This window comes from Camelina sativa, chromosome 19 (assembly GCF_030686135.1).
Source record: "Camelina sativa cultivar CO46 ecotype springtype chromosome 19, ASM3068613v1".
NCBI lineage: Eukaryota > Viridiplantae > Streptophyta > Magnoliopsida > Brassicales > Brassicaceae > Camelina > Camelina sativa.
In genome coordinates, this window is record NC_141898.1 from 13125240 (window position 1) to 13152025 (window position 26786).

Consider the following 26786-nt stretch of genomic DNA (forward strand, 5'->3'; position numbering starts at 1 on the left):
AGTATTAAATAAGATTACTAAGTAAATATGAGAACTAAGATTAGAGTTTTAAACTTTATTTACAATAAATCATTAATCAAATATTGTAATTAAACAAAAATGTTAGCAAAAAAGTACAATTATATTTGTTTAAGGGCTTTTCGGGCCCTAATTAACAAAAAGTACAGTTTGTGTACACTCATCCAATGTTAACAAAAGCCCTAACTGAAGTTAATTAGGGCTTTGGAAAAGAAAAAGTGCAGGCTGACCCTCTTATATACAGGTTAAGGCTTGCTTGCTCCCTATTATGATTTTAAATCATTCTTGTGTATCCTTGATGGGGAAGTCTATAGAATCACTCATGACTTGCTATCTACTGGTAAAGTTATGGAGGTTGCTAATTTGCTAATTTTCTCATCTAGCTACTGTTTCATTTGCTAAGGGTATATCACAAAACAGTAAGAACACGATAATATAAAAGACTGAAAATCAGACTTACTGTGATTAAGGGGAGAATCTTGCGTTCCACCAATTGCTTTCTTCTCCAAGTTAGAGATATCCTTCTTTAGTCTTCCAATCTTGCTCAGCGTCGAACCATTGTCGTAGGGTACCGGAATCAGTGGAGATGTCGATATTGTTAAACAAAAGAAGAAGGTAGAAGAAAAGGAGATGAAATGTGAAATGTAAAATGTAAAATGTGAAATGTGAAATGTGAAATGTGAAATGTAAAGTTATTAGGGTTCAGTGTGAGGTCATTATTTGGGTTGGGCCGACGTTTTCATGGGCTTGGGCCTTCTTATATTAGTTTTGTTGTGTGGTGGAGTTGAGAAATGTTTGATGATCCCCAGAGATCCAAACTGATCGAAGAGCCAAGTTTAGCAGTATGTCTATCCATCAGTTTTTATATTCTTATTAATTAAAAGGTATTTTCCATCTCAAAAATTGAGATTTTTATAGTGTCTACGTAAATTGATTTTAATTTTGCTTTCCCTCTGTTTTTATTTTTATCAGTGTTCAAGAAAGCGCTAGACGGTATGTGGAAGGTGACCCAGCGCCTAGCGCTTAGAACAACTAGTCGGAATTTTAAGCGTTTTAAGGCGGTTTAGGCGTTTACAATACGAACATTATATATAATATTATATGTAAAATTATGTAAAAATATATGTTAGAAAAATAAATCATAATAAATCATAAACAAATATTTAGTAAAAATATATTAATTTAATTTAGATTAGTAACATATAAATATTTATAAATATGTATATGAATATTAAACTTAAAAATTTAATTATATGTAGTTAAAAAAATATATACATTAAAATAATTCAAATAATATTATGTGATTTTAGGCTGTATAAGCGGTCATCTAGGCATCTGCTAAGCGCCTAGCGCCTAAACCGCTTTTTTGAACACTGATTTTTATTGATAAAGATGTTCCGATAAAGAAATGCAAATTTCAACCAACTCTATACAAATTTTCTGTAGTTGACCCCTAAAATATTTATTAATCAGTTAGTGAAATTTGCAAAGTTTGATTTTAGGATTAATCCTATCACAAGATGAGAAAAATTACAGATGGCTTTGGGTTATACGTGTGTATACATTTACCTGCACAATAAGTCAATAATGAATCTACTACACATGGGAGAGTCTTAAGGCACTAAGCCATTATTATACCGTTAAATAAAATATAGACAATAATGAAGACAAGGGAATCAGCTAGCAGAGCTTGGTGTCGAAGTTGAGAGTGATGCCCATGCTGAACAGCTCCTGACACAGAAGCTTAGCTCCATAAGGCACATACACCCTAACCACATGGTCTGAGGATTCGCAGACTCTGCAGTAAGGCCCTCTGATCTTTCTTCCACTGCTTGGAGTCCTCTCGATCACATTCGCATAGGTCTTGCATTTTCTGCAGATGTGCATTTGAGAGGAGTCACTTAGAGTGAAGAGACGTTCATGCAAATTGGCGGAAGCACCATGAGCTATTAGGCAGTCTCGCTCCATTTCTCCAAACTTTATTCCCCCGAACCTCTTCCTATCTGCCACTGGTTGCCGTGTGAGCGGGTGGACTGGTCCAGTGTTCCTGAACTTTACTTTGTCCTCTGACATGTGGACAAGTCGCTGGTAGAACGTTGGGCCCATGAATATCAGAGAACGCATCATCTCACCCGTTCTACCGTTGTATACCCTTTCGTTTCCCCATCTTGAAAAGCCAGCCCTAACCACAAAATATATTTACCATTGGCAATCAATCAGGACTCAAGAATCATCAATAATCAAAGAAAGGTTCAATGAATTATGCATAATCAATCACAAGGCTCACAGCATCAATCCTCTATAACATCTTCAACCAGGTAATATTATCAATAAATAGTTCCTACCCGTATGATATCATCCATTTGTGTACTCCCTAGGAAACAACTGTCAATCTGCTATAATTCAATCTTTTTGCTTAACGCCAAGACAGTGTGAAGAATCTACCTGTGAAGCTGCTCAGTGATTTCAGTGACACTCGGAGTGGAGAAAGGAGTAGCATGACGTGTCAATTTGGTGTATGCAGCAGAGCTACCCTCCTTCTTTTGTATAGGACTAGCGATTCCTTTGGAGAGCGCAGCCTCCAAGAGTTGACCCGGTGTTTGCCTAGAAGGGAAAGCGTGCGGGTTTATCACAATATCAGGAACTATGCCTTGGATCGTGAAAGGAAAATTCTCCTGTTCCTCTACATAGCCTAAAACACCTTTCTGCCCATGCATACTGGAAAACTTATCTCCAAGGCATGGAGAACGAACCTGCAATCAAAATGGAACATTAGATTCATCAGAGGAACACATTCTTTGAAAGAAAGCTCGATTCAGTATGATCTGGAACTAACCTGTCTCAGAGAAACCGCAGCAAAATTCTTCCCCACATCATTAGATGATAATACCACTTTTTGCACAATTCCTCTCTCAGTGTGCTTGAGCTTTATACTGTGATCAGCCCCAGACTCCGTGCATCTGCCAATGACAATATCGCCAGTGCTCATGTTAGCACCAATGATAGGAAACCCGTCATCATCAAGGCTGTCTACTTTGCCGATTTTGCTGTGTGTCTTTCCAAACTGAACAACCTCATCCATCTTCTTCCTCTTCTCGGAGTCTTTGCTATCAACCTCTGATTTGTAGCTTCTAATCTGCTCTGAACGGAACATACCACGTTCCAGTGAAGCCTTGTTCATCACAATGGAATCCTCTTGGTTGTACCCGAGATGAACATTCACAGCAACAATTGCGTTCTGGCCATTAAACAGCACTTCTTTTTTAAGACACTCCGACGCCAATGTCTTGAAAAGTGGCTTCTGGGGATAGAACAGCTGCTGGGAAAGTGTATCGCAGCGGGTGTTAGGGTTCGTTGATGAGAAACCAATGGCTTGTTGGCAATGCTTCTGGGACTGGTAGAGAACTCTTCTCCCATGATCGTGGTTTGCAAATGGGACAATTGCACAGCTCACACCCAGCAGGAATGACAAGTCTAATTCGCAATGCGTGTAATTCTTTGGTTCCTTCAGAAGCTGTTTGATTTCCCATGCTGTATTACAGCCTTCTTCTTCTTCAATCCCGATCAGCTCGAGAATCCCTTGGTCAAGAAGATGCTCAAAAGAATACTGTCTCGGTTTGTCTTGCTTCAACTTGTGGAGATTTTCCACAACCAAGAGAGGTCGGAGTAGTCTACCAGCGTCAGTGAAAATTCTCACCTCATTGTCATCTTTATCTCGTTTAACTTCCAACTGCATGAGAAAGTTGTGATACATAAATATATATATAAATGATATACGACATAATAGACACATTTCTGAAAGCAGAAAAATCCAAAGCAGCACAAGACATATGGAAATAACGCTAGACATTTGATGAAACAGAAGATACCTCACGAGGTAATTCACTTCGGCGCCGCCTGCTCTTTAACTCCGCGACAAAGTATTCAGAATCTGAACATAATCCAATCCAGTCTCCATTTAAAAGAACTTTATGTTTGCCACACAATGGTGTGCTGGTATCATCCATCAGCTCTTCCATTCCACAATCAAAGAGCTTTTCCAACACAGGCTCCAAAATTTGAGTGCTAACAAGTCCAAGAAGAGACATGTTCTTCACAAGCCCACAATTTTCACCATCTGGAGTTGATAAAAAGCATACTCTGCCCCAGTGAGACGGATGCCTGTAGCCAACATTACAAACAATGCAGCCATAGTTCAGTTTCCCAACACGAATTAATTGTGTAACCGCTCACATTAAAAAGCAAGCAACCAAAATGGATAGATTGACTAAGGGACAAAGAAACAAGAAAGACAGAATCAGAATATCTTAATATCAGTTTCATCTTTACAAAAAACAGTAATATACACAGATCACAGATGGGACTCTGCAGAAACAGTATAGCCATCATATACGAAATAGAATAAGAACATCACTAATATAGTCTAACGAACATGTAAATTTGAGTAATTGCAGACCATAGAGCTTAGTTAAAAATACGTGGGATATATTTCAATAAAGGAGGGGAGGTGAAAATTTTCACTTACGGATATCTAGCATCTCCAACCTTGCCGGTGTATAGGACTTGCTGTCTCGTTCTCCTCAGATCAATCAGAGTCTGCAATGGATTTGCACGACCCAGATTAGCTACAACACCTGAAACCCTTTCCATCTTCCTGAAAGGATGAGACCATGCTCCAGTGGAGAAGGCTCTAGTAAGCCCATTTGTGATAATGGAAGCATCCAAATAATGCTCAATAGGCTTCAAATCACCATCGCCTGCGAGGTGTTTCTGCATGTTCTTGGTCATGGTTCTTCTAGCATGTGCCAGATGCACCCTTATCTCCCGCTCCAACAGTTCTCCAGCGAGCTCAATTCGCTTGTTCCGGAAACTATCCCTGTTTTCACAGTTTCTTTTCCCCGCATATGCGCTGAGAAGGCACTTCACCATATAGCCCAGGAAACGGGCTTTCTTCTTCAAACCTTGGAGGCATGGAAACAAATACAGGCGGAGGCAGTCATCCACACTTTCAAGAGGAGAGAACTTGGTGCTTTTAATCTGCTGTTCAACATATGCTAGAGCATTGTTCCCACAGCGAAAAGCTTCACAAATTGCATCAGCTTCATGGATAGAAGCTATGAGACTGTTGGTAATGTTTGCATCATCCCCATCGAAAGCAATTAAGTCAATGACTTCTTTGTCTGACGAAACACCCAGCGCAAAGAACATGAGCCAGACTGGAATCTCAGTCGACAAGAAGTACACTGTCAGTACTTTCTCCCTTCTCTTATAGTCTTCTGATTTCAGATTCTCTGCGAGACGCACAATGAATCGATTTCTTTTAGTTTCGGACCTGAAGGAGACTGTCCATGGTGAATTAGAAATCCACAGTCTCTTTGTGCACATCTGTTCCTGAGCTATAAACACCTGCAAAGCACAATATAATCACATTAGGAAGTTGTATAACATCCTGAATATACCTTTTCCAGTATATATTAGGAGAAGGAAAAAAAACTGATGTAACTCACCTTCTCAGCACCCTTTATCACAAAATATCCACCCTGATCAAAGGCACAATCCCCCTTATTGCAGTTTTCCTTTCCTTTCACGCTTGTATTGCAAAGGACAGACTTCACCATGACAGGTATTCTACCAATTAGAATGTCCTGCTTTTTAACATCTAGTATCTTTTTCTCGACATACTCGTCTTGTCCGGTCTTGAATTTGTCACTTTTAACAACACTTTTTGTGAACACCTTGTCAATTCCATTAATAAAGTGAAGAGACAGTTAGACAATAAACAAAGCCGTAATAAGATGAATAAGATACATGGACAGCAACACAGAAACATCATCAAAAGCTTGACAGTACGATTACTTCATCATTCCATCAAATCTAGAAAAGATTACTTCACTTCCAGACAAAGAAGATTGTGGTGGTACCTCAACTTGGACATTTACTTTGATCCTTGCTGAGTAAGTCATGTTCTGAAGCCTGGCATGCCATGGGAGAAACTGAAGCTCCTTGTCATCAGAAAAGAATGTGGGCATCTCGACGGCGACTAGTCCGAATCGAACAGTAGCGTATCTCCAATCATCGGCCTTCTTCTTTGAAATATCAAAAGACGGTTCAACGAGCATCTCACCAAAGGAATCAAACACATTCTGAAGCCCGTGTTTGATGAAGAAGTCGTAGGAGTTGAGCTGATGACTTATAAGTCCATAGTTTTCAAAGAAGGATGTTGCAGCTTTTTTGCAGAAACTCTGGAGAAAACTTTCTCCTAGCTCAGAAAGATTGATCTCCCCAGCAGCCTCGATCTCATCATCAATGTCCATCTCTGGTACCAACGCTTTGAAGAAATGATTACTCTGCATAAATTAAAAACATCATTGCGTTATGAGTAAAATTGTAGAAAGAAAAAGAAAAACTAAGAAATCATCTGTTATACAAGAAACAATGTAGAAACTCAAAATAATAAATGCATAATGTGATTTTTCATAGCATAATTCCATTCTAAGCAGAAGAGCAAACACAAAAACAAGACTACAAAAGAATTAAGTACTTATCATAAGTGAAGCTAATCAAGACACAAGTAAACAACCACAGAACAAACATGAATAACCCCAAATACAAATGGTAAGTGATGAACATCGCCCAAACAGAAGAGAAGTACACAACCACTAAACCACAGAACAAACAAGGTCAGATTAATCGCAGAACAATGATAGACAATTACATACCAAAAAGGCGAGTTAATTCAGAGGTATATGAGAGTAAAAGAGGAAGAATGAAGAGAAAAGTTTGAACCTTTTACACAAAACAATCGTTTTCGTAGTGTCATAACTCACAACTCGTACAAGCCATATTCATAACAAAATTACATACCAAAAGTGCTTAATCATTAGAGTTATATGAAAGTTAAGGGGAAGAAGAAAATAAAAAGACAAAAGTTTGAACCTCTTACATGCAACAATCGTTTTCATAGTGTCACAACCCCTATACAAGCCCTATAACAACAAACATTCATTAAGAACATACAAAATCAGATTAATCACAAAAGAATCATAGACCATTTACATACCAAAAAGAGCTATATGAGATGAGAGTAAAAGGGGAACGAACAAAAAAAAAAAAAAAAGAGAAAGTTTCAAACTTTTACATACAAGAATCGTTTCATTAGTGTTACAACTCACAACCCATACTCAGAACAAAGAGTCAAGCAGATTAGTAAACCAAACCCTGTCGTGCACAGCACAGACACATACGTTAATGCATCTAGAGAAATCAACAGCTATAGTGAAGAAGAGATCAAGAAATTAACACTATCTACAAGCAAAAAAGGAGAGCTTTGTAAACTAAGAACAAAAAAATGCAAAACCGAAAGGCTAAAGCTTTTGAAGAGAAGAAACTGAATCATATATTCTCTGGAATTTCAAGGCTGAAAAGCATAATAAGTACCTTAGATTTCTGAAACTAACACGGTGGAGTAAAACGGCAGTGTCGGAGGAGAGATGAGTAAACGTCGCCGGAACCGGAAAGTCGAAACCCTTGGCTCACCTTTTTCAATGGTTTTCCCAGTCGGAAGAGTGAAGAAGAAATTGGGGACTGTGACTGTCCCTTGTCGAAATAACCGTTATGCCCCTCGCTTTAGTGTGCTTTATTTCTTCAAACATAAAGGGTAATTACGTCAATTTGAAGAATTACTTATGCTTGCATATTGGATATTTGAATACTTGAGTCCTTGAGCTAAGCTAGCTAGCAGTAGCACTAAAAAAGAAGAGTAACGTTTGTTTCTCCGATCATCGGTATGTTCCAACATTTCTATACAACTTTGAATTATTACAAGATGAATACAAAAATTTATACCGGTTAAGAAGACTCAACCAAATAAATCCAATGAAATCAGAGTCGTTACATTTCTGACAATACAAACGAAGGTAGAATAAAAAAGCTTCGAGATGTTACAACAATGAATCAACAACTATGTATACTCTATCGAATGTGCGTTGAGGATTTATTCGGATATGCATTGGTGCGATCTGAACCAATCGTTTGACAATAACTTAACAATTCGTCTCTCAAGCCTATCGTAACCAGAACCAGGCCTTAGAATGCCCGAGTCACCCCAGACGGAACATGAGATGCTGTTCTTACCAGAATCTCCCAAACACCAACCACCAGGCACAACTTCACCATGTTTGCGTCCCAGAAGTTCATGATCGATGCGATCAAGGACAGGGTCATCGAACCTGAATCCTCTTGCAAATGCTGCTCCGGTTTCAACCATTTCTGTGAACTCTTTAGGATCAAGCCGGTGGTATCTTTCCTTAACAGTCTCGTTAGAAGCTACATAAAGTAAGTTGTTGTTGATGATGGTCTTTTTGAAGAGATTTGAGTTGCAGAGAATAGTTGGGAAGTAGTTGGAGAGGGAATCAGGTGTGTTTGACAAGTACATGAGTAGAGTCCGAGGGAAGTTGTCAGTGCCCAAGACACAATGCTCTATAAAATTACGGCTTAACATGGAGAAAGATGGACCTGCCATCATTGCATTTAGTATAATCATTAAAGACATATAACATTATCTCAGAGCCTTATTTTCACCTATGTTAGTTCATTTCACTAATTATAGGTTCCCTAGAGCATACTAAAGAAGTTCTCTACGCAACAGCGTGTTACATGTCAGCTAATATTTGATTAGCATCCATGAGTTCCACGTATCACACTTGGAGGGGAACTGTCAAATGCTAAAAATCAACAAAATTCTCGCAAGGAGAACCATTCCAAGTGATTCCTAGACTTTGGCTTCCCTTTCCTCACAACCTGCTTAAGCAACTAACAACACGTTCTGTAGTCTGTTGTGTTCCAAGCAAGTTTATAGCAATAGATAACAACAATTTTTAGCATCTTCTATCACGTATTTTACCTACAGAATTACGAAAACGAATTACTTCCTACAGAACAGCATGATTAGGGAAAAGGTATCCAGAACATCATGTCGGTCGAATTGATTGCATAACACACACAATATGGTAAGAACAAACAAGATGATTGCTCCACAGAGAAGTGCAAAAAACAGAAGTTAGAGAATAGATGGCACGTAATGCAGCTTGGGAAAGATGAAGATACCTGAGAATAACTTGAAAGCCTTAGGCAATTCCCGTTTCTGTGAAGCGAAAGACATATCAGATTTGTCCACAAGATAGAGCCCTGGATCAACAATAACTGGCTTCAACCTCCTTGACCTACAGGAAACCAATAGAAAATGCTCAAAATTCCCAAACTACATTGAACCTGAGCTCTATGGAATCAAATTAAGCCTACAACACAAAAAGGATGAGTCCAAACAGAATCACAATCTTACTCTTTCCAGCCAATGTAACTAGTGTGGTTCACAAAGTTCAAGTCCTTAGGCAAATGTGACATAATGTGAAGAAGCTCTACACAAAATCAAACTCAGAATCACTTGTAACACAAACACTGAAAAAAAAAAACTCAAAAAGAGAATAAAGAATCCAAACCATCTTGAGTAAGGAGAGGGTAATCATCAACGCTGAGATTAAGAAACCAATCCCAAGCTCCAGACAATCTAAGAAGTATCGAAGCACCATGAAGCGTAGAAGCCATCGGAGACGATCCTCTCTGATACGCGAAATCAGGCTTCCCAATAACATCAACGTTCTTTGCAGCTCGAAAGATCGGTACATCTTGTACATCAACAGCGAGACAGTCTCGTTCGGATTGAGCCGCTAAGCTATCGAGATATAGAAGATACCGATTTCGAGGATGGTAAGTAGCGTAGAGAAGACGAAGGATCCGTCGCGAGTCACCGGAAGATCCAGAGATTAGGTAAGCGATTGATGGAGGAGCTGTATCGGCGGCGATTTTGGATGAGGACGAGGGAAAGAGTCTCGGGTCGGGTCGTAGATCTTCGCGTCGTCCGGTGTAGGAAGAGGAAGAGTGGGAAGAGGAAGAGAGAGAGTGAGGAGGAAACAGAGAGATAGAAACGCGGTGGTGAGGATTATGTAGAGAGTGACTCTCGGTTGCTCCGGTCCGTACTGCATATTTTCTCAAGGCGGCGCGTGTAACACAACGGTCTGTTGGAGAAGAAAGCTAAGTCGAGTATGTAATGGTCACAGACTCACAGTACTACTACACCGCATCCGAAGTCTGAAGATAGTATCTTTTTTAATTTTAATATATAGTTTAGTAATTAAGTAATTATGTAGCTTGCTTAATGGTAACGACGATGTTATTGTGGAAGAGAGAGATTCGTGTGATTAGAGATTATTACAGAAATGGCAACGCGCTAGTCGGGCGGTCGGAATGGACCTAGCGCCTAAGAAGAAAATCGGAGATTAAACGGGGATTAATCGGAGACTAGTTTTAGGATTATTTATTAAATTAGTAATAAAATAAAAATATATAATATTAAATATATGTATAATTCCGTTTATGTTAAAATAAAAATATTAAATAAAATATAAAACTATAGTATTGTTTTTAAAATTATGGTAAACACATAAAACGTAATTTTTAAAGAAAATTTATGATTTTCATAAAAGTTTTGTACATTAGTTATTGTAAAACATCATAAACTCTTAATTTAAATGTCTAAATAACAAAAAAATACTGATTTATATTTGGCTCTAAAAATAATCATTATATACCAAATTATGCGGTTAGTAATCGGATTAGACGGGTTATAATCAAATTAGACATGTATAATTGGATAATTGATACTAGACATGGATTAGTCATTAATCGAAGTGGAGAGTGTGGGCCTAGTGATTTTGCGGGATGTAATCGGTGCTAAGCGGGGATTTTTAAAACAGGATTATATACCGTGAAATAATATGATTTATTACACATTTTATACGGGACAAACTTTTGCAAATGGTACTGTTCAAGTGAGCGGCTTCTTCGCCATTGTAATTTGTAAAGTCAAAATTTACAAATATAAGAAGAGCAATTGCAGCAGCATATTTTCACTGAACTAAGAAGCATCATATAGTCAAAGTATTTAAATTTTGACTATATGAGGCAATAGAAATTAGGATTCATTGTACATCATATAGTGAAAGTATTTTTTATTTTTAGGCTTTTATGCAAACAATTTACTATCCTATTATCTCGAGAAATAAAAAATTAGGATTCATGGAATCAGGAGTGTGTACATAAAAGCCTAAAAGTGTTTTTTTTAAAACAAATTGAAAATGTGTATATATTCTTTTTTTTTGAGAAACATAAATTCTTGTTCATGTAAATTAGTGTATATATTCTTGTTCATGTAAATTAGTGTATATATTTTTGTTCATGTAATTAGTTATAGATTTAAAAGTGAAAGCTCTAACTATAGATTTGACTACTGTTCATGTGAGAGTAGTAAATTGTAACTGCACTTCGTTCAGTATAACACAGAACTAAAAAGCCAATATCATTTGCATAAAAAAAAATATCAATTCATCCAATGTCATTTGCATAAAAAACTTAAAGACATACCAATTCATTTGGACTCGTGATCAATTGACATGCCTCGCCTGTAAATATAAGAATGAACAACCATCGGAGTATATAAAAAGGATAATGATATATATGTTGGTAACCACACTATGCTTCTCTTTAGGTGTTTTCCTCTGTCCCTTCTCTACTTATAAAATTTTCTGTTCACTCTCATGATTCTTGGAAAAAATCAATGTAAGGAATTATAAAAAATAAAAAAAAAATAAAAAAAAAAAATCTTTCACCAAAGCTTTGATTATTTTATTGTCGCCTGAATTAAATTTATATTTTTTTTTGTAGTCACTTATATAACAACATGACACTTTACATCTATATTTTCAAAATAGTTTTTTGTTATTAACAATAAACTACCTTCTCTTTATTTATTTTTGGGGGATTTTTAAAAATACTCATTTTTCTATGTTATTTTTTTAAAATACCTTTTCATGTTGGCCATTTTCAAAAATACCCCTTTTCTATATAAAATCACTAAATTCTAAACTCTAAACTCAAAATACTAAACCCTAAACTCAAAATACTAAACCCTAACCCCTCAAAATTATATCCTAAATATAAAATAGAGAACTCAAACCTGAAAAAAAATTCCAAAAATTAATTTAACTGATTGGAATTGTGTAAAAGAAGGTAAAAATAAAAATATTAAAAAAAAGATGTATTTTTAACAAATTCTCTTTATTTTTTTATAATATACTAGCTATAAATCTTAATATATAATAATTTGGTGGCTACATTTTTATATCAATATTTTTTTTTCCCTTAAAATTTCTGGTTTTATTTCTCATAAAGTGGTACATATCTTAGATAACAGGGTGCCAAATAAACGACAACGACTTCCGGGGTGAACAAGCCCGGTACTAGAAACGAAAAAATACAGGGAGAACAAGAACAGATTTAAGAGGGAGAGAGAGAACGGAACCAAATCAAGAGAAGATCCTGAAGCTTCGGGTAGCGTGATCTCGCCAAGCAGATGTCACGAATCCTCCTGTCGAGCTGGTTGAAAAGGCCTTCTACTGGAGTGCGGGTACCTGTGAAGACACGAGCGTTTCGTTCATGCCAAAGGGTGTAAATGACCGTGTGTGCTACTATAAGCTTCAGAGTAGCCAATTTGTAATCATTTGAGGAATGTTGTAGCCAAAGAAGAAGTCTCTCCCAAGTGTTGAACCCCACGAAAGGAAGATTCATCTTAGAGAAACACCACCTCCAGAGGTCATAAGCGTACGGACAGCGCAAGAAGAGATGATCTCTCGTCTCAAACAAAATATATTTCACATAAGTAGCAGGAGTCATCCTCAATCAAACCCCAGTTCCTGAGTCTAGACAGAGTTAGAAGTCTATCTAGACAACAAAGCCACAAGATGAAAGCGTGCTTAGGGACACAACCTGTAAACCACACTTGCTTGTGCCAATTTACCTCCGGGGATGGAGGTTTGAGTAGATTCCAAGTTTCAGCAAAGCTAAAGCGGTCTTGGGGATCACCGTTAGGCCTAGCCCATAGATAGGTGTCCCTGACGCCATCGCTTAGTTCAATTTCTGCGAGGTGGCTTAGAAGAAGTTCTTCATTCTGATTTCGAGCTCCTCTAAAGATCCACTCGTGTCTTGATCGGGCCTTTGCCACCGTAGAGTCTAAAGGTAGACCAAGTCGAAGATGAGCAGCAGGCCCCAGGAATGTAAACAGATCTCCAAATGGAGTCCATTTGTCAAACCAAAAAGAACAAGACTTCCCATCTCCAATTTTGCATGAGAGGAACGTTTTTGCTGTGTCCCGGAGCTTAAGCAGCTGCTTCCACATAGAAGACCCCTGGTTTGAAGAGGAGAGTTTCCAAAAACACTTTCGTCTCAGCTTATGCTTCCTGCACCAAGCAACCCAAAGTGATCCCGAGACAGAGAACAACTGCCAAATTAGCTTCAGGCCAAAAATCTTGTTCCACACTCTTAAGTCCTTTAGTCCTAGACCTCCTTCTGCTTTTGGGGAACATACTAACCTCCAACTGACTTTTGCTTGTTTGGGGATGTCAGAAGCACCTGACCACAAGAATCTACGGCAAAGCTTCTCAATATCCTTAACACACTTAATCGGGAGGATAAAAGCCGCACACCAATATGCAGTGATATTCTGTATGACAGAAGTTAGCAATTGCAGTCTCCCTGCATAAGATAAATGCTTATTTTGCCAAGATTGCAGCTTCTTTCTTATCCTTTTAACCAAAGGCTCACAGTCTGATCTAGTGAGAGGGTTTGGGAGCAAGGGGAGTCCCAAGTACTTAACCGGAAGGGAACCAATCGAGAAACCGAAGTCCAAATTTGCTCTACGCTGATCCACCAAAGTGGAGCCAGCCAGGAACAGCTCTGTTTTGTTCTTATTCAAGACCAGACCTGAGATTTCAGAGAAGTAATCCAGTAGGTTGACAATTGCCTGCAAGGATGAGTATTCACCATCGTAAAATACCATGACATCATCAGCGAAGATCAAGTGAGTAACATTTGGATTTGTCGTCTTGGGATGGTACCCTATCTGTCCCAATTGAAACCGCAGATCTAAGAGCCGAGAGAAAATATCTATGCCAATAACAAATAGATAAGGAGAGAGGGGGTCTCCCTGCCTTAAGCCTTTCTTTCCTTTGAAGTAACCGCAAAGCTTTCCGTTCACTGAGATTGAAAATCTGGTTGTTTTAATGCATTGACTGATCCAGTGAACAAACCTGGTTGTTTATATATCAATATTTAGTGTAACTAACACTACTTTCAAAATTACCTTCGAATAAAGATTTGAGTCTAGTATAAGAACAAACATAACCATCCTAGAGATTATATGTAAGTATATTGTACCGGAAGAAAAGGCTTTACAATTTCATAAGCATCGTCAAAGAGATGGATATAGAAGTGACCAAGTTTAGTGTATATGTGGTTGTTATTTCGCATATTTGAAACTTCGAGAGCTAATTTGTACACTATGGATATTATGAGGGGTCTTTTTTATAAGATAAAAACACTTTAATTGTAGTCTCGTTTCTTCAAGCAAGAAGAGATCAAATCTTTTTCAGTGTCGTCGTCCTCACAGAACATCACTACTCTCTGTGGTTTTCTCAGTATCAAAGCATCATTCATTTTCCCGAGAAAAGTAATAATGAATTCGAACATTCCCTCACAATCGAAACATCAGAACCAGCTTAATAATATGCAACAATCTTTCTCCAATCTCCAATCCCAATGCTCCAGTTTACTCCACAACGTTTCGCAAAAGCTTAACCCAAATATCTTCTCTGCTCTCAACTCGTTCCGAGATCAAGCTAAGCAAGCTTTAGATTCCGGAATCTCTCGCTTCAATCCCGTTTCTCGCTCTGGTAACGCTCCCCTCTGGGCGAGAATTTCTGAGGGCGACGGCGGCGGTGGTGGGGCGAGGACTCAGGTGACGGCTCCGGTTCGCGGTAGTAGCGGGAAAGGGTTATCAGCTGATGCTATTGAGGAGAGATTAGCGGGAGTTCCTGTTTACGCGTTGAGCAATTCGAATGAGGAGTTTGTTTTGGTTTCGGGTACTTCTACTGGGAAGTCTCTAGGTTTGTTGTTTTGTAAAGAGGAAGATGCGGACACGCTTCTTAGACAGATGAAGAGTATGGATCCTCGTATGAGGACAGAAGGTTCTAAAGTTGTAGCTCTTGCTCTTAGCAAGGTAATTTATTAAAAAATCTTTTCTTTTTGTTTTCATACTTAGTCTCCTCTGACACTTTGATGTGTGGTGTTGTTGAAGGTGTTCCAGTTAAAAGTTAATGGTGTGGCATTTAGGTTGATTCCTGAGTCTACTCAAGTGAAAAATGCTCTCAAGGTTAGTTGGATTTTTCCATAGTCTCTGTATGTATTTATATTTGGATACTTCTAAAGATGCTGTTGAACATGATTGACTGTTATCATTCTTTAATGAGGAGCCTTTGTGTTAATTTCTAATAGTTAAGTCAGTTAGCTAGTGTGGTAATTGATTAGAAGGAAGTTGAGGCAGAAGGAGAGGGGATTCTGGATTCGTCTAAGCGTTTGTTTGGGGTTTAGGGGAGCTTTGGATGCTTTAGAATTCATCTTAGGGTTCTATCATTGGTGCTTTTGATTTGGTTTGTTCTCAGTTGTCTTCTGTACCTTGATTTAGAGAGTGGATAAATAAAGAGAGAGTTGTTTTCTCTTTTATTATCAGACTCTTCCTCTATATCACATAGCGTATGGGTAAATGTAAACCCTACTCCTAGACCATGGAGATGCAAGAGTTAGGACTTCAGGTGACTCTTTGGATTTTTGTGTCATGGCATTGGCATCCCTCTTCTGGCTAGGAAATTCTATGTTGTTTGTTGATATTGATATTGACAACCTTTCCTGCGCCAACAAGTGGTTTTCTTTAGGAGTACACTAGGGTTTCTCTGCAGCATATAGGTCTTATGGATGTGATTCTTCCTAGATGTACCATTGTTTTTCTGAAAACAGACTGTAGCATTTGGTTAGACACAGTGAAAGTAAATTACATGTCTCTTCTATATGTGTATACAGGAAAGGAAAACAGCTGGTATCGATGATGATGACTTCCATGGTGTTCCTGTTTTCCAGGTAATGTGCAAAAAGAACCAATGCTTTTAGTGGTTGTGAACTTTGGGTTAGCATTCTCGTTTTTACTCTTATCTAGTTTGTCTATAATATAGTTTCTGAGACTATTATTCCGGCTGCATTTGCATATCATCTGTGGAAATCGCAAAAATTTGAGATGATTGCTTCCTTCAATGTTGAGACATGTTGTTCTCTTCTAACAATCTGACTTTGTGTTCTCTCAGTCAAAGAGCTTGATTTTACGAAGTGAAAACATGAGTTATCGCCCTGTTTTCTTCAGAAAGGTTAGTTAAACTTAAAATTACAACTTACAAGACCCAGTTCACCTTTGTCCATACACTGGTTATATGGTCCGAAAGATTGAATCTTGGTTGAGTTTTGACAGGAGGATTTGGAAAAATCCCTAGTACGAGCGTCCAGCCAACAGAACCGACTCAACCCTGCTCTGAAACCAGGCGATATTCAGGTTTTCTTGTTATTTAACTTTAAACTCATATATCTTTGTCAATCCATGATTTTCTCATCTCATATTAAAATGCATGAATTTGTATTCCAAAGGTTGCAGTATTCGAAGATATTGTCAAGGAGATGAAGGTAAAAAATCTAAGAGAAAACACCACAGACGTTCAGTAGTAATGCATTTGACTTTAAGAATGATGGGTTTTGCTGAATCTGTTTCCCGGGGGTTTTGTATCGAAATTGCAGGAAAGCACAAGTTCAAGCTGGGACGACATTGTGTTTATACCGCCTGGTTTTGAGGTTTCAACTGAACAAACCCAGGAGTAGAGGAAATCCTTGGAGCGTCAACCCGAACCCAATCCTTCTCCATTTTCACATTCCTATCTCATCACTCAACAACGTGGATGAAGACAGAGAGTTAAGAGATAGGGTTGATGATGTTCCCCTCCATTAACATTCTTCTCAAAATTGTTGCTTCCTCTATGTCGTCCTATGATTTCTAGCCTCCTTATAAGTTTTTTCTAATGACATATTTCGCTTTGAATTCACTCTTATAGTACTAGAACAAAGTAAGAGTAGCAGCTGGTACTAATATTTACTGTCATGTTTACATTTATTTTTAAGACGAAATTTTTAATCCACGGACGACATATTCCTATGAAGTGGACCTGGTTTTTGAGGTTCCAGCTGAGCAAACCCAAGAGGTGAAAAATCCGTGGAGCTTCTTGTTATTACATAATTTGATCTAATTCTATTTATAATATTCAAAACTCTTTTTTGAATGAAAAATAAATTAAATATGCGAAAAAAAAAATTTCATTTTTAAATATGAGAAAAAATGAGAACTCTTGTTGAGATAATCAAAACTCTCTTTTGAAATGAAAGTTAATTTGATTGAAAACAGCTTATTCTACAAACCACAACATGTTTTCGCTGCAATCATTTTTTTTAACTTTATTTTGACACGCAAATAAAATTGAAAATAAACATGTAAACAATTTTTTTTTTTTTGTGAGATTTAAACATGTAAACATTATCAAGAGGAATTCATCCAAAAATAAACATCAGATTCTTTTTTATTTCGTTGACTTGGCCTCACCACATTTCTTTTCTATTTTTGATTTTAGTTTTTCCCCTAATTTAATTAAAAAACTAAATTAAGTGTGTTTGTGTGTATCATGTATATATATTGAGAAAAACAGCAACAACTATTTGCAAATAATACACACAAGACTGTTTCTCCAAAAAAAAAGGAAAAAAATACACACAAGCCTTCACTATAGTTTTGAATCAATCATGAGATATCTTATTTCATCTATACTTTTATGTTTTCTTATGTTCCTCGTTATGAACAATGTTAAAGGTAATATATTATTCTCGACTCTCGTTTAGATTTTAAATACATTTTTTACAAGCTACGAAAACATTAATTAATTAGTTCAATCATACAAGATGGTTTGGAAAAAAAAGCTTCAATCTTTTCGTAATTGTTTAACTAAAACATCTTATTGTTTTTAATTGATTGATAATAGGAATTGAGGCGAAACCAGCATGTCCATATGACTTGAGGAACCCTGGAAAATGTGGGGCTAACAAGATTCAGTTTTGTGTGGATGAATTTAAAAAGACTAAACATTTTTCTAAGAATATTACTCAGAATATGACCCGTTGCCGGCCGTGTATATCATGAATGGATTGAATTAACTTCGTGAAGTTTCATCTTATAATAAGAAGTATATATAGAACAGAAATATAAATCAATATAGGATTATAAAACTATTGATTATATATTGAAAAGAGTCATACATACTCAACTTATTTATATGATTATTAGAGAGAAATCCACACCATGCGTGGGACGATGATTAAAAATGTAATTGCTAAAATAATGTAATAATAAGTCTTTAATTAAATTGCATTAAAAACTAATTGAAAAAAAAAACAAAACAAACCCACAAATTTTTTTTTTCTAATCCACAAATTTAATGTCACTTACAAAAACTTAGACTTCTATATTAGAATTTTTGGATTAGCATTCATTTCCTCAATATCACTTTGGAATCCATCAAAAGAATACATAATATTACAAATGTTGTTGATATTTCAGGAGAACCTTATACACATAAATCAAGAGTCAAGAACCTCGTCAAGAATATCATAACATAAATAAGCAAAGACTGCAAAGTAATTTTAAAGATGAAGACGTAGAGATTTTTTAAGAGCTACTCAATGAGTGACATGATTTTGTATATAGGCCTAAAAAAATTGGAAGAGAAAGACCACGATCACAATGCATTCAAGGAAGTCAATAAATAAATTGGCAAGGATCCAAGGCGGCGACAAAGTACATGCATACATCAACATATCCACATGCTGCAGCAAGACATCTTGGACCTCTGGTCTCATATGTTCATTGTCAACCAGTTGACAATGTTTATAAATGTATTTCAATAATTATTGTCAACCAAGTGTTGCCTTTTTGGGGACAAGAATTGAAATACCATTTTTTTTTTTGAAAAAAAATCTGAAATACGTTGACATGTTCAATAAGAAATTTCTAAGTACCAGCCGGCAGCCGCAAGTAATTACTGGTTTTTTCTACCAACATTTTTTTTTACAAATATTTTTATTAAAATTTAATATAAAAAAACTATTTTTAGTGTGTATCAAGTATATATAACTATGAGTTTCAAATAAAAAGAAAATTACTTATTTCATCTAAAAATACTAAACTTTATGCATTAAAAAAAAGGAACTTTTGATTAAATTTTGGAGTCATGAGGTGTGTTACTTCGTTCGTAGTTTTGCGTATTCACATGATCCTTGTTTTGAACAATGTTTAAGGTTAACTATTAAAAAAAAATAGTCTTGGTTGCTTGAAAAATGAAAACAGTAGAAGTGGAAGCACAAGCACCGTCTTGGTTTTCAAGTGCCTTCTCAGGTTTTTGGGTTTCAAAACTCTCGTCTTGTTCAACGTGTGACCATCCTTTCCAAGGATCTTTGGCGCACGTACGGAATCCAAACACCGCGTTCGTTCTTTTGCAACGTCAACGATAATGGTTATTAAAGTGGCTGATTACGTGATAGTGGTCGGTCATCCTTCACTTCGAGTGGTCTTACTTTGTGGGGCAACTCTTTATCCTCAAAACTTGTTGTCCTTTTTTTTTATCTTGTCACCTTTATGGTTCCAAGTAAAGCTTTAAAGCTTGTTTGATGTATGTCTTAAGTTTATTGTTTGTAGTTTATTTTATCCTCCTGTGTAAATGTATCGGTGTATTTGGCTCCTCTTCAAAGGAACTTTAAAAACCTTTAATCTAATATAATGGAGTGTTTGATGGAAAAAAAAAAGCACCGGTTCCTCTATGTAAATTAACCGGTTATGAAACTCTAGGAAAATGTCCCACTGACGGAAACACATTTTGTCACCGCGAAATTGATCAACGTAATGTAAAATGTAAGCGTTGTGACTGTCAAAACACCATATGGCGAAAGAAAGAACACCATCGCTGCACATGTTATATGAAGAGATTCCTTGCAATCATTAGGTAAAAACCAAAATATTTTTGCCAAAAGTAAGAGATAAGGGACGTACGACCGGACTTGATTTATGTGAGTCTCTTTGGAATTGATTTTCTTTTCATAAGACACACTAGGCACGAATTGAATTACTTTTTTATTCTAATCAAATTTATAAAAAAAAAAAAAAAAATGAGAATGTTTTTGTATCGATCATCTCTTATTCACTCTTTATTAAAATTATATGATCAATTATTTCATAAAACTCTTGTGATTGTTGAAAATGGTCTCTCACTTGATTATTGTATAGTTTATAGATATACCATTTAGTTATTGAAAATGGTCTTGTAAACACCTTAATAAGAGACCTGGGTCTGGGGTAAGTAATATGCATATCAATGATCGAGAATAATGCGCTTTCGAGAACAGCTAAAAACAAGTGAGGGACCTCTATCTAAGGATAAATGATGAACTTTATAAAACTCTGTTTCTTTCTTATAATCTCAAGATATTTTTACAATATTGAGTCATATTGTCTTATATAGAATCTCTAGAAAATAATCTAGAATTAAGTGACTCATCACTCTTGATAACAGTTGTAAATAGTTTAGTCTTTATCCTTGTCTTGTAGAATTTCAAATTGGTTATAGAGGAGAGGTTTTGCAGAAGGTACAGTCAACTTTGTCTTGACTTGGTTTGCAAACTGGGTCTTTGTCTTGATGGGTTGTTTTCTAGCCCACTTTGCTTATCTCTCTTATATTCCCCCTCAAACTTGTGGTGGGCGAAACATCAACACCAAGTTTGCGTCGAAGATCCTCAAACTCTCTCCTTGGTAATGACTTTGTGAATATGTCAGCCAGTTGAAGTTGAGCTGGAACGTGTATAGTCTCAATGTGTCCAAGTGCGACATGTTCCCTGATGTAGTGGAAGTTAGTGTCAAAGTGTTTGGAGCGTTTGTATAATGCTGGATTGGCACTTAAGTAAACAGCAGAGAGGTTATCACACTGCATCAGAGTAGGAAACTGTTGCGAGATTCTCAGATCACGAAGAAGGAATGAGAGCCAAGTAATTTCATGAGCAGTAGCAGTCAAAGCTCTGTATTCAGCTTCGGTTGAGGAATTGGAGACCGTTTCTTGTCTTCTAGCTGACCAGCTAATCAGGTTGGGACCAAGATGAATACATAACCCGGTGGTGGAACGTCTAGCCTTCTTACACCCGGCATGATCACTATCATAGTAAGCCGAAAGAGATAAGTTGGAGCTTCTTCTTATATGTAGCCCCATATGCAGAGTTCCTTTGATGTAACGAAGAATTCGTTTGAGGAGTCCAAAGTCAGAGACCGTTGGCTCATGCATTCTCTGACAAACAAAGTTGACGGCAAACTGAATGTTATGCCTGGTGATTGTGAGATATTGGAGCTTTCATGCAAGGCTTCTGAAATACGTTGGCTCGGAGAAAGGTTCAGAGTTCAACTTGTCCAAATTTTGTGGAAGTGGAGTGGGCATAGGATTGCAGTTAGACATAGCAGCTTGATGTAGTATGTCTGAAGCATAAGCGGTCTGGTGAAGAAAAAACCCAGAAGAACATTTATGAATCTCAATTCCAAGAAAATAGCTTGGAGCTCCAAGGTCTTTCATAAAAAATCTCTTGTTCAAAGATGTGAGCAGATCTTGTAAGAGAGCCTGATCATTCCCTGTAAGAAGCATGTCATCAACATAGATTAGCAACACCAGTGACTTACCATTTTTATGATAAGTGAACAGAGAAGGATCAGATTTGCTGCAGGTGAAGCCAAACTCAATCAAATACTTGCTGAATGTGTCAAACCAAGATCTAAGAGCTTGTTTGAGTCCGTAGAGTGCTTTTGTAAGGCGACACACATGTGATGGCTTCTTCTCATCTACAAAACCAGGAGGCTACAACATGAAAACCGGTTCTTGCAATTCTCCATGAAGAAACGCATTAGAGACATCAAGCTGTTTTATCTCCCAGTCTTTTGCAGTTGCCACATCAAGGACCATTCGTATGGTTGCAGTTCTTACTACAGGACTGAATGTCTCAAGATAATCCAGTCCTTCCTCCTGATCAAAGCCCTTGGCAACAAGCCGAGCTTTGAGCTTGTCCACAGATCCATCTGGCTTGAGTTTGGTTTTAAAAACCCACTTGCATCCTAAGATGTTCATCTCTTCTGTAGGTTCAACCAAATCCCAAGTATGCACAATGTGAATTGTTGTAATCTCATCATGAGCAGCATCATTCCATCCAGGATGTTTTAGAGCCTCTGTAATATTTTTAGGTTCTTCAGGAGCAAATCTTGATGTGAGAAGAACATACCTAGTGTTAGGCTTATGAATTCCTGCCTTTGCTCTTGTGGTCATGGGATGTAGATTGTTGGCTTGTGATACACAGAGTTTTAAACCCTATTTTCCTACTGCAAGTGCACAGCAAAGAAGTAGTACTTAGGGGTTGAATCCCACGAAGACCAAGTTTTACTCTATGGTTCTATTGGTTCAATTTCAAGCTAAGACAATTCAAGGTTGGTTTTTGGTAACAATTAAGCGATTAAAACGGTATAAAAAGGCAATAAACAAAACACTAGATCAGGGGTAATTCTTGGGAATTTCAGAGATAGCAACCAAACAACTATTCAGGGCATAGATTAAGTACCAGTCTAGAACTCAAACATAAATATAAACTGATCCACTGTCGTGGCATCAATAACTCTATCTGATCGATTCTGTGCGGAAACGCGGAGCACGTGCTCAGACATCCGGAGCACATGCTCGGCGGTCCATAAACCCTAAACTGTCGTTTGAGCCCAGAATCGCAGACAAGCATTAAAGAACAGGAATGATAAGTTCACAAATCACCTACACATCAACTTTCGCAGGTCTAGGATAATTTGCCCACTAATGTCTTTTCTAGCAACCTATTACACTTTTGATGAATAGATAAACCTAAAATCATAGATTGGTTGATCAAATCAACCTAAGCATTAAGACTAACAATAGTGAAGACAATCGATTATATAAAGCCCTATTTGTGTTCTGTTGCTAACCCATGAAACCCCCTTGAAACCCCCTAATCTAGCAAAGAAAACTACTCAGACATAGAGAAATGAATCATAGCAAAAGATGAGAAATTCAATGACATAAAAATAAAAAGGGTTCAGAGTATGATTCACAAGGTGGCCGCTCTTCCTCTCCCTCACAAAACGTCGCTCAAAAACCAAAAAGAAAAGTATATTTTCTCTCCTAAAAACCCTAGGTTAAATAGCATACAAGTAGAGAAAAATAAGGAAAGAATCCAAATCAAATCTCCCTATTAAAAATCGATCTCCTCCCTCTTTCTCTCACAAAGGATCGCCTAAAATAAGGGGAATTAGGCAGGGAATCGGCGCCTCGATGCTTGCCACGTGTCGTCATGAATCCGTAGAGTTGGGAGCATGTGCTCGGAAATCGGGAGCATGTGCTCCTGGGTCTAAAATCAGCTTTTCTGCTCCAATTCAACTTCTTTCTGCTCCGATTGCTCCTGCTGTTCCAATCCTTGCTTTTAGCTTCCTAGCCTCTTATTATAACCTGAAAAGGACTCAAACAACTACAAAACTATCAAATAAACAGGGTCAAAGTGAGTCAAAACCGTAACATATCAGCTTGTTGCTCTTCTTGTTGTTGTTCATGCTCTTCATCTTCCTCTGCAGTGGAGTTGTCAGTCGCTTCACTTGTAGAATTGTCGATCTCATCGCTTGTAGAATGTTCACTCTCACTGAGAATGTGGTTAACAGCATCCTCGTGTATAGCTGCAAGAATGGGATTGTTGAATTGGTTTGCTGCAGGTTTCGGCAATGAAGAGTGATAAATCGGTGAGGGAAGAGACTGTGTAGCATTTGAGGTGGATGATGCAGAGGAGGTTTGTCATGCTCGAAGAAGAGTTGTTTGATATGTAGGAATCAGAGACTTGTACTATTAAGTAAACAGAAAACAGCTCTCATCAAACACCACATGGCGAGAGATGTAGACCTTACCTGTTGGCGGATAAAGACATATGTAACCTTTATACTGAGTGTGATATCCCAGAAAAACGCATTGTAGAGACCTTGGATCAAATTTATGAGTCGCCATAGGTCTAAGGCAGGGATAGCAAGCCAAACCGAAGACTCGCAGCATAGAATAGTTTGGCTTTTGCTTAAACAGAAGCTCATATGGACTGATGTTACCGAGATTTGCAGAAGGGAGCAGGTTTGTGATGAAGCTTGTTGTGAAGAAAGCCTCGACCCAGTGATGAAGAAGCGTATGATTGTGAAACAACATCGACAAACCAAGCTCCACAAGATGTCTATGTTTTCGTTCTGCAACCCCATTTTGTTGAGGAGTATAAGGACAAGATATGCGGTGAATGATTCCATGTTCTGACAAATGATGTTTTAAGAGATTGCTTATAAACTCTCCACCCCCATCACTCTGAAAAACCTTTATCTTTATCTTGAATTGATTCTCAACCAATTTCTGAAAAACTTTAAAGATAGCAAGAAACTCAGATTTTGTACGCATTGGATAGAACCATGTGAACCTTGAGAAATCATCCACAAAAACAGCATAGTATTTAAATCCTTAAATAGATACAACTGGTAAGATCACAGTGTATTCGATCTATGGGACATAAAACACATGAATCGGAAGAAAAAAACTGAAGTCTACTACTCTTCCCCATATGGCAAGGCTCACAAATGGAGGTGGTGCTGCTCTTATTTAAAACAATCTCCTTGCTGTTCTTAAGTTGTTGAAGAATATGATAATTTGAGTGTCCAAGTCTGTGATGCCAAGTCTCTTCTGAAGTTGCACATTGACGGTTAGAGAACAGGGCTACAAATTCACGATTCCCCAACACATAAAGTCCACTACTTCGTGGACCTTTTGCCACCACCTTCTGAGTGGTTATATCAACAATACAGACTTTGTTAGAATCAAACCAAACCCCACAAGGAAGATCATCACATAACTTAGAGACAGAGATAAGGGATTTTTGCATATCTGGACACACCAAAACATCATTTAAGGTGATCGTACCTGAAGTCGAAGTAATGGTGGTGGATCCAACGTGAGTTATGGGAAGATGAGCTCCGTCTCTAACTAGCACAGTGTCGTTGCCAGTGTAGGTTATTGCAGACTGCAGATTACCAGTGGAGGGAGTGACATGAGCCGTAGCACTGGAGTCTATGACCCAATCATTCCCATCAGAGACTTGCGGAGTCGAAAAAACTTGAGCAATATCAGGACGTTGATAGTTTTGATCAAACTGGTTGTAACAGTCAGATGCCAGATGACCAACATGCCCACAAATCTGACAGACAGGTCGCTCTCCACTTACTTGAGGACTGGACTGGTGTTGAGAGAAACCTCGGCCTCGTGAAGAGTAACCACCATGTCCCCTGTTTTGTCCAGATTGGCCTCTGCCACGATATCTTCCTCTAGATTGATTGTCGTACCCACTTTGCTGAGCTTGAAAGGCTAGGTGTGGAGTGACAAAGTCGGGAACACTATAGGACCTGAGCTTGGTGTCAAAGCTTTCTACTTCAGAGACAACATCACCAAAGCTAGGAGGATTGAGCTTACTCAGAGAACTTTGAATCACAGTCGTGATTGGGCCATAATCACGACCTAATCCATTCAAAAACCCAAAAATCTTCAGAGACTCGTCAATAGGTTTGCCAATAGAACCCATAGCATCACAAATATTAATAAACTCACGGCAATACGCAGCAAAGGTCATATCTTTCTTCTCTAGAACTCACAAGCTACGACGAAGTGTGAACTCTCTAGCAATGCTACTTTTGTTAAAGTTCTCAGCTAAAGAAATTCAGATATCCCTAGAGGTGGTGAGATTGTGAACATACCCGAGTACCTCTTCTGACAAGGTTCCAAAGAACCAAGAATGGATGAGCTGATCTGTGCAGAACCATGACTCATATTGCAGATTAGGGATCTCCGTGGCGGTGTTGCCGGTTGTTGACGAGGTGGTACGCGGTGGAACGGTGATGGCACCATTAACGAACCCGATGAGCTTTTGATATGACAAGAGAGACTCAAACTGAGTTTTCCACAACAGATAGTTGGTGTTGTTTAGTTTGATAGTAACGGTACTGGTAACATGAATGTTATCAGGGAAAGGATACGCAGTCGCCATTGAAACACATGTGAAGGTTACAATAGCTCTGATACCATGAGGATAAACGATGAACTTTATAAAACTTTGTTTCTTTCTTATAATCTCAAGATGCTTTTACAATATTGAGTCACATTGTCTTATATAGAATCTCTAGAGAACAATCTAGAATTAGGTGACTCATCACTCTTGATAACAGCTGTAAATAGTTTAGTCTTCATCCTTGTCTTGTAAAACTTCAAATTGGTTATGGAGTAGAGGTTTTGCAGAAGATACAATCAACTTTGTCTTGACTTGAGATGAGATTGTTGACTTGGTTTGCAAACTGGACTTTTGTCTTGTTGGATTGTTTTCTGGCCCACTTTGCTTATCTCTCCTATACTATCAATGGATGCTAATGCCGAGAGCCATTCCTACTGCATGTACCTCGAAGTAAAATAAACCTTGTGACAATCTGTCTTGCTCCATTTGGCCAGAGGCTTTCACCTGGTCTTTCCCGAACCTTAGGGGGATTAGGGGCTTCGGCCCTGAACCTCCTAGTTAAAAAAAAAAAT

At 37.7% G+C, this 26786-nt stretch overlaps 4 protein-coding genes and 1 pseudogene across 9 annotated transcripts; 2 read left to right on the forward strand and 3 right to left on the reverse strand.

Annotated features, from left to right (window-relative positions):
- Nucleotides 1–1514: 1514 nt before the first annotated feature.
- LOC104766291 (DNA-directed RNA polymerases IV and V subunit 2-like) lies at nucleotides 1515–7632 on the reverse strand. Of its 4 annotated transcripts, none has more exons than XR_015591008.1 (9): nucleotides 7456–7570; nucleotides 6962–7004; nucleotides 5940–6365; nucleotides 5526–5753; nucleotides 4544–5424; nucleotides 3888–4179; nucleotides 2855–3726; nucleotides 2464–2771; nucleotides 1515–2200 (listed from the first exon to the last, which is right to left on the reverse strand). XR_015591008.1 is itself a non-coding variant. In XM_087501838.1 (9 exons), the coding sequence occupies exons 3-9, from the start codon at nucleotides 6330–6332 to the stop codon at nucleotides 1699–1701; spliced, it is 3498 nt and encodes a 1165-aa protein (XP_087357964.1). In that variant the 5' UTR covers nucleotides 6333–6365; nucleotides 6962–7004; nucleotides 7456–7625; the 3' UTR covers nucleotides 1515–1698. The 4 variants fall into 4 exon arrangements, 2 of the variants coding, with proteins under 2 accessions (XP_087357964.1, XP_087357963.1); XM_087501838.1 differs by having other exon boundaries at nucleotides 2855–3748; nucleotides 7456–7625; XR_015591007.1 differs by lacking the exon at nucleotides 6962–7004 and having other exon boundaries at nucleotides 7456–7625.
- A 173-nt stretch (nucleotides 7633–7805) lies between these two features.
- Nucleotides 7806–10248, reverse strand: LOC104766292 (beta-glucuronosyltransferase GlcAT14B-like). 2 transcript variants are annotated; one of them, XM_087501839.1, is made up of 4 exons: nucleotides 9516–10248; nucleotides 9359–9434; nucleotides 9124–9239; nucleotides 7806–8532 (listed from the first exon to the last, which is right to left on the reverse strand). In XM_087501839.1, the coding sequence occupies exons 1-4, from the start codon at nucleotides 9619–9621 to the stop codon at nucleotides 8012–8014; spliced, it is 819 nt and encodes a 272-aa protein (XP_087357965.1). In that variant the 5' UTR covers nucleotides 9622–10248; the 3' UTR covers nucleotides 7806–8011. The 2 variants fall into 2 exon arrangements, with proteins under 2 accessions (XP_087357965.1, XP_087357967.1); XM_087501841.1 differs by having other exon boundaries at nucleotides 7806–8920; nucleotides 9516–10166.
- A 2160-nt stretch (nucleotides 10249–12408) lies between these two features.
- Nucleotides 12409–13966, reverse strand: LOC147920508 (uncharacterized). The gene is made up of 2 exons (XM_087501103.1): nucleotides 12929–13966; nucleotides 12409–12699 (listed from the first exon to the last, which is right to left on the reverse strand). Exons 1-2 carry the CDS (start codon nucleotides 13964–13966, stop codon nucleotides 12409–12411), a joined length of 1329 nt encoding a protein of 442 aa, XP_087357229.1.
- A 482-nt stretch (nucleotides 13967–14448) lies between these two features.
- LOC104766293 (protein TIC 22-like, chloroplastic) lies at nucleotides 14449–17216 on the forward strand. Of its 2 annotated transcripts, none has more exons than XM_010490146.3 (7): nucleotides 14449–15184; nucleotides 15263–15337; nucleotides 16042–16098; nucleotides 16320–16379; nucleotides 16481–16561; nucleotides 16654–16689; nucleotides 16801–17216. In XM_010490146.3, the coding sequence occupies exons 1-7, from the start codon at nucleotides 14642–14644 to the stop codon at nucleotides 16879–16881; spliced, it is 933 nt and encodes a 310-aa protein (XP_010488448.1). In that variant the 5' UTR covers nucleotides 14449–14641; the 3' UTR covers nucleotides 16882–17216. The 2 variants fall into 2 exon arrangements, with proteins under 2 accessions (XP_010488448.1, XP_010488449.1); XM_010490147.3 differs by having other exon boundaries at nucleotides 14493–15184; nucleotides 15272–15337.
- Nucleotides 17217–19437: 2221 nt separating this feature from the next.
- LOC147920509 (putative defensin-like protein 251) lies at nucleotides 19438–20099 on the forward strand (annotated as a pseudogene).
- The last annotated feature ends 6687 nt before the right edge of the window (nucleotides 20100–26786 follow it).

What these genes read in the sequence shown, in the direction of transcription:
- LOC104766291 (XM_087501837.1), bottom strand. Translation starts at nt 6,332, where the DNA reads ATGGACATTGATGATGAGATCGAGGCTGCTGGGGAGATCAATCTTTCT. An exon ending in TGATAAAGGGTGCTGAGAAG is followed by an intron (nt 5,425 to 5,525) that starts GTGAGTTACATC and finishes TGTGCTTTGCAG; the next exon opens with GTGTTTATAGCTCAGGAACA. An exon ending in GTTGGAGATGCTAGATATCC is followed by an intron (nt 4,180 to 4,543) that starts GTAAGTGAAAAT and finishes TGTTGGCTACAG; the next exon opens with GCATCCGTCTCACTGGGGCA.
- LOC104766292 (XM_087501839.1), bottom strand. Translation starts at nt 9,621, where the DNA reads ATGGCTTCTACGCTTCATGGTGCTTCGATACTTCTTAGATTGTCTGGA. An exon ending in AGTTACATTGGCTGGAAAGA is followed by an intron (nt 9,240 to 9,358) that starts GTAAGATTGTGA and finishes GGTTTCCTGTAG; the next exon opens with GTCAAGGAGGTTGAAGCCAG. An exon ending in GGCTTTCAAGTTATTCTCAG is followed by an intron (nt 8,533 to 9,123) that starts GTATCTTCATCT and finishes CAATGATGGCAG; the next exon opens with GTCCATCTTTCTCCATGTTA.
- LOC147920508 (XM_087501103.1), bottom strand. Translation starts at nt 13,966, where the DNA reads ATGGTATTTTACGATGGTGAATACTCATCCTTGCAGGCAATTGTCAAC. An exon ending in TCAAACCTCCATCCCCGGAG is followed by an intron (nt 12,700 to 12,928) that starts GTAAATTGGCAC and finishes TGTTTCTCTAAG; the next exon opens with ATGAATCTTCCTTTCGTGGG.
- LOC104766293 (XM_010490146.3), top strand. Translation starts at nt 14,642, where the DNA reads ATGAATTCGAACATTCCCTCACAATCGAAACATCAGAACCAGCTTAAT. An exon ending in TAGCTCTTGCTCTTAGCAAG is followed by an intron (nt 15,185 to 15,262) that starts GTAATTTATTAA and finishes GTGTTGTTGAAG; the next exon opens with GTGTTCCAGTTAAAAGTTAA. An exon ending in ATGGTGTTCCTGTTTTCCAG is followed by an intron (nt 16,099 to 16,319) that starts GTAATGTGCAAA and finishes GTGTTCTCTCAG; the next exon opens with TCAAAGAGCTTGATTTTACG.